Raw genomic sequence first — 16,746 nt, 5'->3', positions numbered from 1 at the left:
CGGTAAGTGGTAGGGTCATCTGAGTGATCATGGTCTCCTACTAAGAACAACTCTTGTTCACTTAGGAAACCATATCTCTCAGGTGGCCGAGGTATCCTCTCACTCCTCCTATTGGGAGGTGTAAGACTCAGCCTTGTCTCTTCACTTGGTAATTGGTCATCTTGTGGGATAGATTCAGGTTCGGCGAACTCTTCACCAAGTTCTATCTTCCTTTTTGTTCCACCTTCTTGAATAAACTCTTTTTCAAGAAAAATTGCGTTTCTGCTAACAACTACTTGTTGCAACTCAGGAATATAGAATTCATATCCTAAGGTATCCTTAGGATAACCTATGAAACTACCCTTTAAAGATCGAGTTTCAAGTTTTTCTGATTTAAGCTTTTTCACAAAAGCTGTACATCCCCAAATCTTAACATGTTTAAGACTTGGTTTCCTACCAAACCATATCTCATGTGGTGTTGTAGGAACTGACTTGGAAGGTACTCTATTTAGAAGGTATATTGCAGTAAGAAGGGCATGACCCCATAGGAACAATGGTAAGTCAGAATAACTTAACATGCTTCGGACCATATCTAATAGAGTCCGATTCCTCCTTTCTGAAACCCCGTTCAGTTGAGGTGTTCCTGGTGGAGTGCGTTGTGAAATAATACCCGAGACTTTAAGAAAATCTTCAAACTCGTGACTCAGATATTCGCCTCCACGATCTGATCGTAAGGCTTTTATCTTTTTACCAGTTTGATTTTCTACTTCAGCTTTAAAATCTTTAAACATTTCAAAAGATTCAGATTTATGTCTCATAAGATAAACATATCCATATCTAGACATATCATCTGTAAAAGTTATGAAATATTGATAACCCCCTCGGGCCATTACATTAATTGGCCCACATACATCAGAATGTATGAGTCCCAACAATTCTGTAACTCTAACCCCTTGTCCAACAAAGGGTGATTTGGTCATTTTGCCTAGGATACAAGATTCACATGTTGGATAAGGTTCAGAACCCAATGGGCCAAGAAGCCCATCTTTCTCCAACCTAGTGATTCTATCATCCCCTATATGACCTAATCGATGATGCCACAGAATTTTGGGATTTGGGTTATCCCTTTGTCTCTTGTTATTATTCAATACACGCAGATTTTTATCATTATCAACAGTTACATTCAAAATGTATAGACCATTGACAAAATTACCAGAAGCAATCAATTTATTTCCAAAATAAATCTCACAAACATTATTTTTAAAAGAAAATTCATAATTCTCTTTCACTAAAGCAGGAATAGAAATAATGTTCTTAAAAGCTCCAGGTACACATAAACAATTGTTTAAAACTAAACTATGTCCATGCAATAAAGATAAAGTAACAGTGCCAATAGCCGTGGCTGCAACTCTTGCCCCGTTTGCCACCTTCAGCACGATCTCATCATCTGCGAGCCTTCTACTTTGCTCCAGATCCTGTACAGAAGCACAAACATGAGTTGTCGCTCCAGAATCTAGAATCCATAAAGTAGAACAATGAGCAATGGAAAAATACTCGTGAACTATCATCATACCTTCCGCTTCCTTCTTCAAGGAACTGAGGTAGTCTTTGCAGTTCCTCTTCCAGTGCCCGTCCTTGCCACAGTGGAAACATTTTCCTTTGGCAACAGGTTTTCCCTTCTTCTTACTTATTGTCTTGGCCCCCTGTGGTACTTGTGTGGCCTTTTTCTTGCCTTTCCCCTTCCTAGTCTTACTGGAAGAGGTAACAGCCATCACAGTACCCGTTTTCATGTTGTTTTGTGCCGTAATAAGCATGTTCATCAACTCAGCCGGAGTACACTCTATTTTATTCATATAGAAATTCGATATGAAATTTCCATACGAATCTGGCAAAGACTGAAGGATCAAATCAATTTGGAGGTGAGGATTCAACTCATCCCCCAAACCCTTCAACTTCTCTAACAGGGAGATCATTTTGAGAACGTGTTCTCCCACTGATCCTCCCAGAGACATCTTTGCCCTAAATAGTGCCTTAGATATCTCATATCTTGCACTCCGACTTTGTTCACCATACAACTCTTGTAGGCGTGTGATGATAGAGTACGCGTCAGGCATATTCGCATGTTGACGCTGTAATTCACTACTCATTGAAACAAGCATATAACTCCTAGCGGTGAGATCATCATCTCGCCACTTGGTAAGAGTATCTTGCTCCTCTTGAGTAATGTTTTGAGGAACACTTTCCCCTCCATCATCATTAGCAGGCACGGGTACAGGAGCATCCAATACATAAGTAATTTTTTCCAAGTTCAAAATCAGTTTCAAGTTTAAGAGCCAATCATTGAAATTTGGTCCAGTTAATTGGTGCTTGTCAAGATTTCTTGTAAGTGGGTGCAATGAAGCCATTTGATGTATCTGCAGAAAATAAATAGATTATTAGATATCTTGTTTTCCTTAACTATTTGACTTTGGTCTTTAAATCAAACAGTGCCTCCCACTAAGTTTATCAGATTCCTTACTCCCAATGAAGGAAAATGTGAATTCACGTTGGCATGAATTCCAGTGGGTATTTGGATTCTTATTAAACTTATTATTCCTCACATAATAGATTCTTGGAATAATAAATTCAATAAGTGGACAACTCTTGTCCAGTACATCTCATGTACGGCCCCAAATATTATTTTGGCTCCCAGTCCAATGTACCTCACATAATAGTTTCTTGGCAATTGAACATGGTTAAATTATACCATCACGCTGACAAGTCTGCACAGTTGAATATCGATCCCCTCACATAATAGGTTCTTGGGTCTCAATATTTGTGCATTCCCGTCTCATCAAATGATAAATAGAAATTAAAAACATTTTAACCAGTGTGCAACCCCTATGTATCCATAGCCGGTCAACACACGAATCAAAATGCCCTAATCTCTACCGTGATGGAGAGCCCCGATTAAATTGCCTTAACTCTTAAGGTCTAATCGGTTACAATTTAATTTTATAAATATGGGAGATTTTCGGTCTAATTTTTAGGTCTCACTTTACACATACAACGTTTTAATCATCATACATCAACTATGTAAAATAAACATTGCATAATATAGTCGATATAGTCATGGACTCAAACATGCATACTAAGCACGATTCCAGCCATTGGAAACGTGCAGTGCATACGTGGGTGCATAAAAGGAAAACTGCTTATAACTATTACAAGCATAACCCATTTACATAGGGTCTTCGTTTCTTCGATTGTTTCACCCTTGATGACTCCATTCCATGTCGTGCCTCCATTGATTGAATCATCGCTTTTACATTTACTATAAACTACTTTTACAATGGAATAAAAGCGAAAATAAAATTAAATAATTAATTTTACAACCGTTATCCAAAAACGGCAAATCTCGGCACGCAGGCCATCAAATAAAATAATCCATACATCCACACAACACATACATCATCTATGTAGTGTCCTAAGTCCATGACTAATACCGATATGCGACAAAGCATTCACAACATGCTATTTAACAATTAAAAGCATATTATAAAATTTATCTGATTGTCGGACATGTGTATAACATTTATACCTTAAGTGCTTTGAAAAATAATAATTTAAATTTTTTTTTTTTTTTAAATTAAATTTGCTGGAAAATATTTAAAATAAATTAAAAAAAAAACAAAAATGGAAAAATGGGGTGGGGGCGCCGCACACGCGCGTGCAAGCGCGGCCGCGCGCCATGGGCGCACGCGCGTGCCCGCCCGCGCAAGGCACGCGGCCATGCAGGCCGCGTGCACGAGGCCAGTGGCCGGGCCCTTGGCCCGGCCCATGAGCGCGGCCAAGGCCGCGCTCGCGGGCCAGGCCCGCAGCCCAGCTAAGGGGACGCGGGCCCAGCCCACGTCGAGGGGGCACACGCCGCCCTAGGCGGCCGCGGGGCATGCCCGCGTCGTGCACCCCTCGCCACCGCCTTAGGCGGTGGCCCCTCTTCCAGGTGGCTGCCCAGCAGCCACCTCCCACCCCTGCGGCCACCGTCGCCGACAGCGACGGCGGTCGCAGCAGCAGCCATGGCCGCGCTGCCCAGCAGCGCGGCCTTCGGCCATGGGCGCCGCTGGCGGCGCCGATCGCAGCATCTGGCGCCGCCCAGCAGCGCCGACCAGCCTGCCGGCACCGCCCAGCGGTGCCGCGGCCATCAGCGCCGCCCAACGGCGGCGGCGGATCGAATCCGCCGCTTCCCTTTGCTGTTTCCTTCTTTGGTTTTCTGCAAGTATATAATATATATATATTACATATATACATATATATATATATAGTTTGACGTCCCAGCAAACATTTTTAATAGAACATTTAAATAAAATAATCTTTGTTTTGTTCTTCCAGCAACATATACATATGTATATCTCATATACATAAGTTTATTTTTGATTCAAAACACAAAATAATATCCGACAAACAAATAAATTAAAACCATAAGTTTGGAAAAACGATGGCTCTGATACCACTGTTAGAAAACATTGATCTGATCATACGCAGCGGAAAATAAAATCTGATTTTATTGGTATCACGTTTTTCAAATCTTACGGTTAAATCGAAGACATAAAACGAAAAGTTACCTCGAAGCAAAATCTGATTTCGTTGCCGATAACCCGCCTGATATCTCCCACGCGTGAGATGCCGAGTCGGTCCACCCGAAATCGTCAAGACTTCAATAGACTTGAGAGAAAAAGGGGACTCGGAAATTTTCTCTAAAATTTCCGTTTTGATTCAACTAACTTATTGATTGGATTTTGGGTTTAATGTTATATTTATAAACAAGAAACCCTAAAACCCTAAATGCTATTGGGCTGGGCTTTAGGTGCTAGCAAAAGGCCCAAACCAAATTAATAATTAAATAAATAATCATATTACTTATTTAATTATTCTTATTTCTTAAATAATTGCATTTATAATTTAGTAATTCCATAATTACTAAATTTGCCCCCTTTTTCTTTTAAAAACGATTTCTATTGGGTGGGACTTTCTGGGTTCACAATTAAACTGGCAACGAGAATTAATCAATTATTAATTCTCGTAAATCACGAGTGACATCTAGCAATATGTCATGATTACCCAATTTAATGTGAAGCGGGAATGTGAACCTTACATTACGGTGTCCTGCAATACAGTCCCTCTATCATACTATATCCCGACGAGATATGAGATCACGGTCAGTAGGTCAAATCTCTCGATCTCGTCGTATGACCAAATCCAATAATCACACTTGACTAATATGACACAACCTCTACGGAATCCAAATTCCGCCATCATATTACCTCGGCCAAGGATTTATCGTCAAGTGACCACTGGATCGCATAGGATATCTTCCTCGTATATCTCGAGATGATAGATTCCATGTCTGATGCACACATACCTCGTGTGTCACTGAACTAGGCACATAGATACGTACGGTTATCCCTGATTAGGACAACCATATAATATCGCTGATATCCTAATCCACTAACACACAGATATCCATGTCATCTCAGGTCTAAGGACTAATGCAAATCCGTAGTTAATATTAAATCATTGACCCGTGAGATAAAACCCATGTGATTCAATATTAATAGTCCCGTTCAGTGAACTCGTTCCTATAACGAGCACCCACTCGTCTTTCTTCTGTATTTTATACAGAGTGGTACGAGACCCACCAATCTTGTCTTTCGGCATCTTATACCGAACAAGGAGGAAGACGATGTGCCAGCCTTTGCGAGTTACTAATTATCCAAGTTAGAAACTCTATGGCCAGGAACATATTTATAGTATAACGTATTGTGGATTAACCGTCTCGATTATTCTTAACAATTAAGAATGGTATCCACTCCTTATTATACTAAAGGATATTTGTATGTTCAATTTAAATCATATTGCAATTTCAATCAAACATAAAACTTGCCATTAAATAAGGTTTAAAGAATTACAAGATCAAGCCCTATTGTGTCACTAGAACTGGTCTTAAGGGCTTATATCTAACATTTAGTTGGTGAAGCCGAGTTTCGGATCAGGTAAGGATCGAAAAGGTACGTTCCCATAAATTCCTAGTACTCAACGAAGTTTGATGTGCTACTTTTGTGCCTGGATCACCTTTGGCTTGTTGTGAGGTGAGATGAAGAAATGTGAAGCTCACTTGGATTTTGGATCCCATTTCGTTGTGTTTCATTTTATGTTTTGGAACCAATTCCTTGAGTGAAACGATGGGAATGACGAAACCTAGTGCCCACCTAGGGCATTTCCTATGGAAATATAGTTAAACCCTTCAGTTGTTGGTTTGTCATATGAGTAATCCGATTGATTATTCACCGATAGCGCTTATAAGTGGGAGTGGGTTGTTACACCTTCCACCCGACTGTCCGCATGGCCTTTCTCTCGCTAGTCGCTCACGGACACCCTAAAGGTCGCATGGCCTTCCACTCGGAAGCACAGAACCCTCCAGCTACTGGAAGTCGCATGGTTCCAGCCAGCTGCTTGGCTGCAAGGGCCAGCCGGAAGCCGCATGCTTCCAACCACCCGCCCACTTCCTTCCTCCTGGGTTGCTTCCAGCCAACTGCCTGCCTGCACAGCCTTCCTCCTGGCTACTCCCAGCTGCCAGCCATCTTCCCAACAGCAATGAGTCATGCGTGGGCCACCACCTGCATGCAATCTCCCCCATGCCAGCCGCACGTGTTACCCACATTTTGTCCATGCAAGGTGCCTTAAGGTCCCCATGCACTAGCATGCCTGCCACTAATTTTTTTTATCAACAGTAAATATGTATAATTGATCAAATAAACTGTATAAGAATACTGGACATATTCAGGTAAAACAAAAGACGGAACAAACTAATAACCTATAGTTAAGACCTGAAAATGAGATAAAATATAAGAATACAAAGAGAAAATAACTTTGTATATATGTGTTTTGACCATTTGAATAATAGAATCCATGATTGATGGTTGACCTTCAAAAATATGTCTATTCTTTACTGTCCATATAAGATAAACAGTACAAGCAAAAGCTATGTTCTTGACCTTACATTACTAAGATGTCCCTCGCGTATCCTTTATAAGCCCTTTCAATTCACTCGCTAGAGAAGACATGAATCTTTGAATGCCAATCCATGATTTAATACTCTCTCAAATCTTTGAATTGACCAAACAATTAAAAAATATATCCTGGATCGATTCATCAAAAGCCCTACAAAGGCCACATCCTTTATTTGTGTCTAAAAAATGCAATCTATCTCTACTGAAAAACTTTGCCTTCACTACTAGCCACAAAATAAACGCATGTTTGAAAATAATTGGCGAGCCTACCACTAATTCTTCCCCAGTCTTCCTCCACATACAAGTCTTCCAATTCCTCAAGTGCCCAAGGGGCCCCACGACTTTGGGTTGCTCCATGCAATTTCTAATTGCAATCCATCCATAATAATATACATATAATATAAGTATATAATATACATATTCAATTACATGCACACATTCCTTTCAAGCAAAGTGTCCAATGGACCCAAGCACTAACCTATTCTCTGCAATATTCAATTGCACTCCATACATAATATATGTATAAAACATGTACACAATTAATTAAGTGTATAATATGCATATAATTAATTAATTACTAGAGGGAGAGGAATTAATTAAGTTCTAAGCCTCTTTAGCCATAGTGCAACTCCTCTTGAAGGAACTAATCCATACATTACAGAACAAGGATGTAATCTCTTGGAGATGCTATATTAATCTCAAAATAATAGATAACGCTCAGAAATATCTCCTCTCACCTTGAAATTTTGCCCAAGCAAGCTATTAAAGGACAAGAATCTATTCCTGCAACTCGTCATAAGGCCCATATTCTCCTGGAGAACTCCCTAAGCCACTAAGTCCTCAGGGGAAATTTTTCTTAACCTCGTTCGAATTTGACTAAGGACCAGAGTCCTCATATCCAAAGCATGCATGTTCATCCCTAATATTTGGTAAAAAAAAATACTATAAATTGCCCCTCTCGTCGAGAAAGGTAACTCTTTTATGTTCATTAATTACATTCTTTATTTATTGTGCATCTAGCAAAACCTCTACGAGTTCTCTCGAATAATCATTTTTCTTCATACACTTAAACATTGGAAGGCATACGTGAGTGAGGAATCCCCGCATGCCTTCTAATTTGTTTCTATGAGCATAGTTCTGCCCCGAACACCCAAGAAGTTCCTCCTGAAGTGATTAATCCTCTATTAGAAGTGCACCCGAGAACTCATTCGAGACTCTAACTAGAAGCACCTCGTAGATAAAACCAAGAGGTTTTCCTGGGCCCTGGTGTCCTTCCAGACCACTCTTAACAAACAATTAGAGAATTGGAGCCACCCACTACATATTTTCATGAGCAGATATCTGTTAATTTTTTCATCTTACTCCGTCTTGACTATAGTATTCTCGCATTACAAATCTTAATTATTGTATTTTGACAATAACAATATGAAAAAAAAAACACTAGATACAAGCAATTTTATGTGTCAAGAATGTTGATTTATAATTGTTATTGTGGATTGTCAAGGATAAATTTCCTTGTTACATTTTATCAATTTTTGTTCATTTATGAGTAAAATTATCTTATCCTTAATTCCTTGTAGAAATTGCATATAGATGGTTATGTTCGAACACTATATTTTTACATGTATAAGGGTGAATTTTCATAGTTAACGAGGTAAGTTGTGAAAATAAATTGATAATTCAAGGAACTTGCACCATCAACAGAGACCATACCCGCAATTGTCGCCCTTGTAAATTAGCCAAATAGCTATTCTTAGACTTGTTAAGAAAGCGTCTCTATACCTTTCTTTTTAATAATTTACCCTTAATAAATGTTTCGCGCCCAGCCGTTGAATCATTTGTAATGGTCCAAATTCAGTTGACGGTCGCAGCACAAAGCTCGAACTTGTCGTCTCTCTCCCTCTCTTGCAGGCCTTTCGCAATCCAAGAATAGGCAAAGCGCGTCTCTCTCTCTCTCTCTCTCTCTCTCTCTAATGCAAATCCTAGTTTCGCGAAATCTCTATTTCGTCAGAGGACAGGACCAAATCGAAGAATTTCACGGTAAGTTGATATCTTCTATTAATCTAATAATGTTCTATCGCTGCCGCTTTGTTGTCGAACATAAACCAAATGGATTTGTCTTTGTTTGTTCTTTTGATTGCGCGGCCATTACAGAAATGATAATCATTCTACCAACGAAATCTATTCTTTTGCAAACAAAACTAACTGATCATCTTTTATTCGATAATATGCATCACAATATGTTGTCCGCCTAAAGTCTTGTTTCATCCTTCGGTATGCTCTTCTAGATTTTATTTCATTCTATAATGTTTCAAATTCTGGTCAAATTTTCATTGAAAATTTAAATAATTTGGAAATCAACAGACCTGGCTCTTGAGTGTCTGGAACACAGAAGGCAACGTCATGATTTTTTTCTTCCTTTTTTTTTTTTTTTTTTTTTTTTTTTTGAGATATCTATGGTTTTTGGTTGGACACATCATGCATAAAAATAGAACTAACTGCCTATATCGGAACGACATGATTTGATTGTTGTTGCATTATCCTAAAAGTCCTGGGAGTGGGAATATTCTTGTTGGAGCAGATCACCTATTACTCTTTCCATTGTCTCTTGGTTTTGTATGTCAAGTTCTGTTGCTAAGAGGTGGAGAAGTCTTAGAGACAGATTTTTTGGGGTGGTATCAGTGATGAGAATGCAGTATGGTCATAGCCATGTTGGGTAAATGATTGTGGCGGTTTGTTGCAAATCACCTAACTTTTCTATTTTTGGTATCCATTTTCTGGATTTTTTTAAATGAATGGTCATTTGATTTCATTGTTAGTTTTCATATATTTGTTTTCAGTTTCGTTTTTGATTAAAAATAAAAAATTGACATTGTTGTTGGGTGATATTATACGTTTTCAAAGATATGAAAACTCCATTTGATGATTCTATTTTTGTTGAAGGTTTGTTTATTTATATGATTGTTAAGTATAAGTTAATTCACGTTAGTATTGAATAAATCAAGTTCAAATATAACAATTATTAAAATTTCGAAAAATGAGTATGAAGTAAATTATAAGCCACACTTAACTACATTAAGAAATATGATCATCTTTAAAGTACAAAAGGCTCACAACAAAAACCTAAGGTTAATTTAAAAAAAAAAAAAAAGAAAGGCTTGAATTAAAATTTTCATGTACTGTAAACACTCTATAATAGTTAACAAAATGCAATAATGGAAAACAAAATGCAAAAATGGTTTCTTGCAGTATTTTGAGGTAGAAAAATTATGATATTCACAGACAAGAAATTTGCTCAGAAACTATTAGCACAAAATTTATAGAAAATAAAATTCTTTCTGAATCAAAGTCTTCTAAAATACTATAAATATTTATTATCTCCATGCAACAATGAATTCACATTACAGCATTAAACAGAGAACTCATAACAGCGGAGGGGGACCTAGATTGCAGGAGGCTGGGATGTGCAGAAGGAAGAGGGTTTTTTTTTTTGTCTTGAAGAACAGTTTACAGATGTGATGGAGAATAAATCTCAGTGGATCTCGTGGAAGAGGTCAGGCAATGCAGAGGGGAAGAAGAAGAAAAACCAGATGGTGCTAGTTCTGTGAAATGAAGCTGAAGAAAAAGAAATGGGACTGATGCTGTGAAGATGAAGCCATAAGAGAACGAGCAGTTCAATTGTTGGATAGAAATTGGAATGAAAGACATAAGTGAACATGGAAAAACTTTTTGGTGTTTCCGTGATTTTCTTAAAAACTAAAAACAATGTTGATTTTCACATGTTAAGACTAGAGATGTAAAATGAAGTTCTTTTTCCTGACAAAGGTTGATTGTTTGGCTGAGCAGAGTTAACTTAGCATGATAGCATCTGAATGTTTTAATTTGTAGTGCAGGGCTTCTGACAACATGGTATTTGATGTTTCCCATTTTCAACTTGGACTATATATATGGGTGACTTGAATTCTCCAGTAGATGCTGACACGAGAGACTTATATTTGTCGCCCATGCAGTTAGTTCCACACAATGTTTGATTGTGCTGGTGGTTATAAATCAGAGTATATCAGCGGCCAGAGAGAGAAATTTGTAAGGTACAATAACTGTCTGTCATTGTTCAACATGAAATTTCTGCCCCCCCCCGCCCAAAAAAAAAAAAAAGAAGGAAAATAAGAATAGATGCTTTTGTATCTTGGTCCTGTTTGGTATTTGATTTGTTGTTTAATTGAGGTAGAGTGTGCACTCTCTATTTCTGTCCTGCAAGGGAAGTGAAAATCATCAGGCTTCTCAGCTATTTGAATCTGGACGTAAATATGGTTTCTATTTGAACTATGATTCTTTTTTATTCCCATTAATGAACACATAAAAGAAAATTCCTTAGATCATTTCATATTCTCTATTTTTGTCTTTTCAGCATGAGGATTTGTGCTGAATTTGGCATCTAATTTTGGCATGTAATGGCACATATTTCTATTGTAGGTTGGATGATTTGGATTCTAGACTATCATTTTCATCTGATACTGGGGGAATGAAGAGGTGTGGATTTAGCATAGAGGGACCGACTTCAGGCAGTCGTCTCAAGGATAATGCATCAAAGTCATTTAGGATAGGAGTAAAAAGAGGATCTGAAGGACTTAAGACATTTGGCCGCTCACTAAGAACTGGAGTCAGTCAGGCAGTTTTCCCAGAAGATCTTAAGGTGTCTCAGAAAAAGATTTTTGATCCTCAAGACAAGTCTCTCCTGTTTTGGAACAGGCTTTTGGTCATATCATGTATTGTTGGAGTATCAGTGGATCCTTTGTTTTTCTATCTTCCCGTTTTCAATCTTAACGAAAGTTGCCTTGGTATAGATACAAAGTTAGCATACACAATTACAACTTTGCGGACAACTATAGATGCTTTCTACCTTGTAAGAATGGCTTTCCAGTTCCGAACAGCTTATATTGCACCATCATCTCGGGTTTTTGGACGAGGCGAGCTTGTGATAGACCCTGCACAAATAGCAACAAGATACTTGCAGCGGTATTTCCTCGTTGATCTTCTATCTGTGCTACCTTTACCACAGGTTTGACTCATGCTTGATATATTTACTTAAATAAAGTTACAAGCACCTGTATGGCCACATACAAATTTGCTTGTATATTAATGGTAATCTTCAAAATGTTACATACATTCATGATGAAGAGAGAGAGAGAGGGACCACAAAGGGGATTCTAAAACTGTTGGGTTTTTAAACAGAAAGAGCCTCCTCAATTTGGGAAATTTGTGGTGGAGGAATCGTGGAATGTATCCCCTCAAACTTTGTCCTGACTTTGAGTTTAATTCGTAGTCCTATTGACACTTTATGTAATGTATAATAATACTTAATGTATATTGTTATCAACCTCTCTCCTCTTCTAGAAATTATCTGCCCTGAAATCGAAATGACATCACATCTCAGCAACCTACATCATGCTAATATGTCATGGCTTTGATTCCTATGTAGAAGGCCTTTTATGTTTTGTTCTTTTCTTTTTTTTATTATTTAAAGTTCTTTGAAGCCAATTCTGAACTGCATTTCTAGATTCTCATATTTTACAGTCATGTGATCACTAGTATGCACATTCAGGTTGAGCTAACAGTTGGTGGTAAATGTTTAATCTGTATGTGAATGGTCTGTCATCACAGCGTAATGAACCACATCTAGGCTTAATAGGGTTACTCAGCATAGTATGTATGCCTTCTTTTTGCTTGTGATATGTTTTTTCTGTTTTAAATTTTTGGTAGTTGACCAAAAATTCTGGCTGCCCCATTTATTATTGTCTTCATCAATTCGAAAGTTTTGTTGCAGAATTTTCAAATGATTCTACTGAAAAGAAATTATTATAGTTTCTATAGAAACATTTTATTGTACAATGAACTTACTGATTGGAATTTGTTGCCCTTGTCATTTCATTTTCTTTGTTAATTGATGCTAAAGATCACAACCTTTGCTTTTGTTTTTAACTTCTAACTTCCCATGCTGTGCAGATTGTAGTTTGGACATTTATTCAGCGAGGAGAAGGTTCACATGTCTTATCTACCAAACGGGCACTTATGTTCATTGTCTTTCTTCAATATATTCCCAGGTTTTTCCGGTTTGTCCCATTAACTTCAGAGCTCAAGAAGTCTGCAGGGGTCTTTGCTGAAACAGCTTGGGCAGGTGCTGCATACTATTTGTTGTGGTTCTTGCTTGCTAGTCATGTAAGTAGCTAGACAATTATGTTGGGTGGCTAATGATTACAACTCAGTGTTACAAGCATGATCGTCATCTCTCTCTCTCTCTCTCCTTTTGCTTCACGCTTGTTTAGATGTCATGTACTTCGATTTTTCTTTTTCTTTTCTTTTACCAGTTGTTACAAGTTATTGCACTGCTTAATTTCCGGACCCTTTGAGAATAGACCATGCTATGAGAACTACAAAGAAACAAAGGTCTTGATGAAGGACAGAAGATTGAGAGAAAGAGAGAGATCAATGATATTATTACAAAGCTACAATTTGACTTATGATTGCATCACCAATACTTATTTATAGGCTAAAGTTATACCAAAAAATAAATAAAATTTCAAGTTACAATTATCCAAACAGATCTATTAAAAATAAAAAGGAACAACTTTACTATTGTTATTGATGATGCGGAGCCGATCACCTTCTTCTGTCTCAGACCAAGTACCTGCAAAAAGGGTGGGGACTTGCTCCCCGTGATCCCTCCGACGCTTAAGTCAGTTCGTAGGGTTTTTGAGGAGTATAATAACAGTAATGAAAGATAATCAAAGAGTCCCTTAGGAGTCAGATCCCCATACCTGTAGAGGTTGCCCTCTATTTATAGATGTCCCGTGGCCTTTCCCTTAGGAGATAAGATATATTTCAAAAAAAGAGGTTGATCCCCTTTCCATGGGGAGAAAAGATAATCTTCCCTAATAGAGATAATTCTTGGGATATTTAAAGATATCATTGGTTGACTTAATCTTCTTCTTTATCTCTTTCCAGTTCAAAATCATAATAAAGATTATAAAGATAAGCGGAGCTCCTAAGTCTTGACACGTGGCGATCGCATATTGGTCTTTACTGGCACACATGGCTCCGAGTTAATGGTAACCTCCCAGGGGTAGTACAGTAAAATTGCCCCCCTGTAAATATTCCCTCATCACTTGCCCCCCCACTCCTTGAGCTGATCGAGTAAGGAGGTTGGGCAGCTGAAGGAGTAGTTGTCACTGTTTTTCTGAGCCTCTGTAAAAAAGTTCTGCTAAAAATTTGGGTTAGCAGTCTCGGATGCTGAATTCGCTTCTTAAGTCTCCCGGTGCCTTTTCAGTCTTCCTATGCAAAGGGTGATTAGGTCGCTCGAGGTGATAGTGACGTTCGAGAATTTTCCTATAGTAGAAAAAGGGTCAGCTCTTAAATCAGTACATATATTTTTATTGTTATTTTTGGCCTAGGGCCGAGGCTATGCTAGTCGAGGCCGCATTCCTCATCTTCGGGGGCCGCTGGTCAAGGTTGTGGTGGCCGAGGCCGCTTGCCTTATCTTCGAGGCCGCTGGCTGAGGCTGTGTGCCTTGTCTTCGGGGGCCACTGGCCGAGGCTATGGTGGCCAAGGCCACGTGCCTGATCTTTGGGGGTCGTTAGCCGAGGCTGCGGTGGCCGAGGCCGCTTGCCTTATCTTCGAGGCCGCTGGCCGAGGCTGTGTGCCTTGTCTTCGGGGGCCACTGGCCGAGGCTATGGTCCCCTTTAGTCTTCGTTTGGCGAAGGTTCGTAGCCTCCGAACTGATGCCTTTTGGTCTTCATCTGGCAGAGGTTCGTAGCCTCCGAACTGGTGCCTTAATTAGTAGGGGTGGTCCCCTTTGAGTCGTTCATGTTTTCTGGTTAGGGGTTCGAGGCCCTGCGATGATCACATTTGATCCTTTCATCTTGAGTGTTCGGGGGTTCGAGGCCTCCCGAGGATCATATTTGATCCTTTCATCTTGAGTGTTTGGGGGTTCGAGGCCCCCCGAGGATCATATTTGATCCTTTGTTTTTGAGTGTTCGGGGGTTCGGGGCCCCCCGAGGATCATATCTGATCCTTTGTTTTTGAGTGTTCGAGGGTTCGGGGCCCCCCGAGGATCACATCTGATCCTTTGACTTTCGTTGTCGAGGCCTTTCGAACCTTCGGTCTTCATATGCACATGATAGCTTGGATTATAGTTGATGACCGAGATTTTAAAGAATATTTGATATTTTATTTTTGCGGTTCGGCGAAATGCCTACATCCGCAATTAAAGAATAATAATATTTTATTTTCGTGATTTGGCGTAACGCCTACATCTGCGATCAGAGTGAGTTTTGTTTTCGCGGTTCGACGTAATGTCTACGTCCGCAATTAAATAATACCAACATATATATTTTTAGCGACCAGGGATTCAAGCACATCAGCTTCACCATATCAAAGGCCCCCTCTTGTTACGGTTCCTGTAGTTGCCGCAGCTTTTGTTGCAATGTTAGCCCAACCACGATACTCACAGCATACCCGAAGGAAATTTTTGGGATTCCTAGTCCTTAGTATCCGTTGAGTCAGAGATTTCCATATAAAATGAGGGAGCATTCCAGTGTGAAGCCGGTAACCCTTTGCAATTGGGCAATTGCTATCGGAGTAGCATATATGATGCTTTTGCCATTCGGGAACTGCCAAATACGCTGGTACCTGTGCTGATACAACAAACACAATTGTATTTCAACCTACTGCCATAAACAGCCGATCCAAGCATTCCTGCCCAACATTATAGTTACTGGTATCCCCTGCATCCTCGTGCTCAGTGTCTGTACTATGCCAAGCAAGATTGTCCTCAATATCTAACAACATATTCATTAATATGGCCAATAACCAATTGATAACCTGGGGAAACTTCCTCATTATACCAGACGCTCTTTCTCTAGCCTCGGCAAGGGTAACGACAAACTCAATTGCGAGGTGTCGAGTCCCCTCTTCAAGGTTTTCAACTTCTACAATCTGTGATATAAACCCAACAACCAGAAAATATTCATATATATATATTTTTTGCCATACCCAAAGACTCCTGAAGTTGTTGTAAGGAATGAGCGTTGGAGAAGATGAAGCTAAAGTATGTCAGATTCTGCTTCCAACGGATCTGCCGTCAGTCATGCCAGCCACTTGCGAGGACTTGCGGCTCGCGGCCCACGGCCTTTGCCAGCGCGCGATCCGTCATTTGGTTCTGCTGCGATCATGATCTGTGGTGGTTGGCCTTCCGTGGCCGTGCTCTGCTGCTGGTCTTGCCTCGATCCTCTGCCACGTTCACTACTTGCTGCGGCCATTATCTAGCTCATCCATGGCTGCTGTTGTGCTTCTGCTGTTGGGCTCCTGGGTATTGCCCCCTTTTCCAGGAAGCTTCCAGTTAATGTTATATATATAATATAACACCTCTGTTTTTACTCCAGACTTCCACGATTTAGCTTTTCTCCAACATATACATATATATATATAAATATCTATGATTCTGCCAAACTTGCTCCTGCTTTCACGAAAAGTCTTATGATATATAATATATATATATCATCTATAGAATGCCTGTTGCTTCTGCTTCAACGAGAAGCCATATACATACCAATTGATGATTGCACACCATTAATGACTGATACATATGAGGTCTCCTGATATTTTTTTATTTTCTGTTTCTTCCAAGCATCCACACCTAGTTTCTTCATACGAGAGATTTTTTTTG

At 39.4% G+C, this 16,746-nt stretch overlaps 1 protein-coding gene across 3 annotated transcripts in view; it reads left to right on the top strand.

The window, feature by feature from the left end:
* The first annotated feature begins 8,936 nt into the window (after nt 1–8,936).
* Nucleotides 8,937–16,746, top strand: part of LOC127789719 (probable cyclic nucleotide-gated ion channel 5) — a 29,698-nt gene continuing 21,888 nt past the window's right edge. The window contains exons 1-4 of one of the 3 annotated variants that reach the window (XM_052318675.1): nt 8,937–9,065; nt 10,914–11,113; nt 11,499–12,084; nt 13,029–13,241. In XM_052318675.1, coding sequence (XP_052174635.1) covers nt 11,049–11,113; nt 11,499–12,084; nt 13,029–13,241 — 864 coding nt within the window. In that variant the 5' untranslated portion in view covers nt 8,937–9,065; nt 10,914–11,048. Of the gene's footprint in view, nt 9,066–10,750; nt 11,114–11,498; nt 12,085–13,028; nt 13,242–16,746 lie in introns of those variants that run through there. The other 2 variants (XM_052318674.1, XM_052318673.1) reach the window with 2 other exon arrangements.

The sequence above is a fragment of the Diospyros lotus genome, chromosome 14 (genome assembly GCF_014633365.1).
Source record: "Diospyros lotus cultivar Yz01 chromosome 14, ASM1463336v1, whole genome shotgun sequence".
NCBI lineage: Eukaryota > Viridiplantae > Streptophyta > Magnoliopsida > Ericales > Ebenaceae > Diospyros > Diospyros lotus.
The sequence above is the reverse complement of the archived record's forward strand: the minus strand, read 5'-3'. Positions and strand labels throughout refer to the sequence as shown.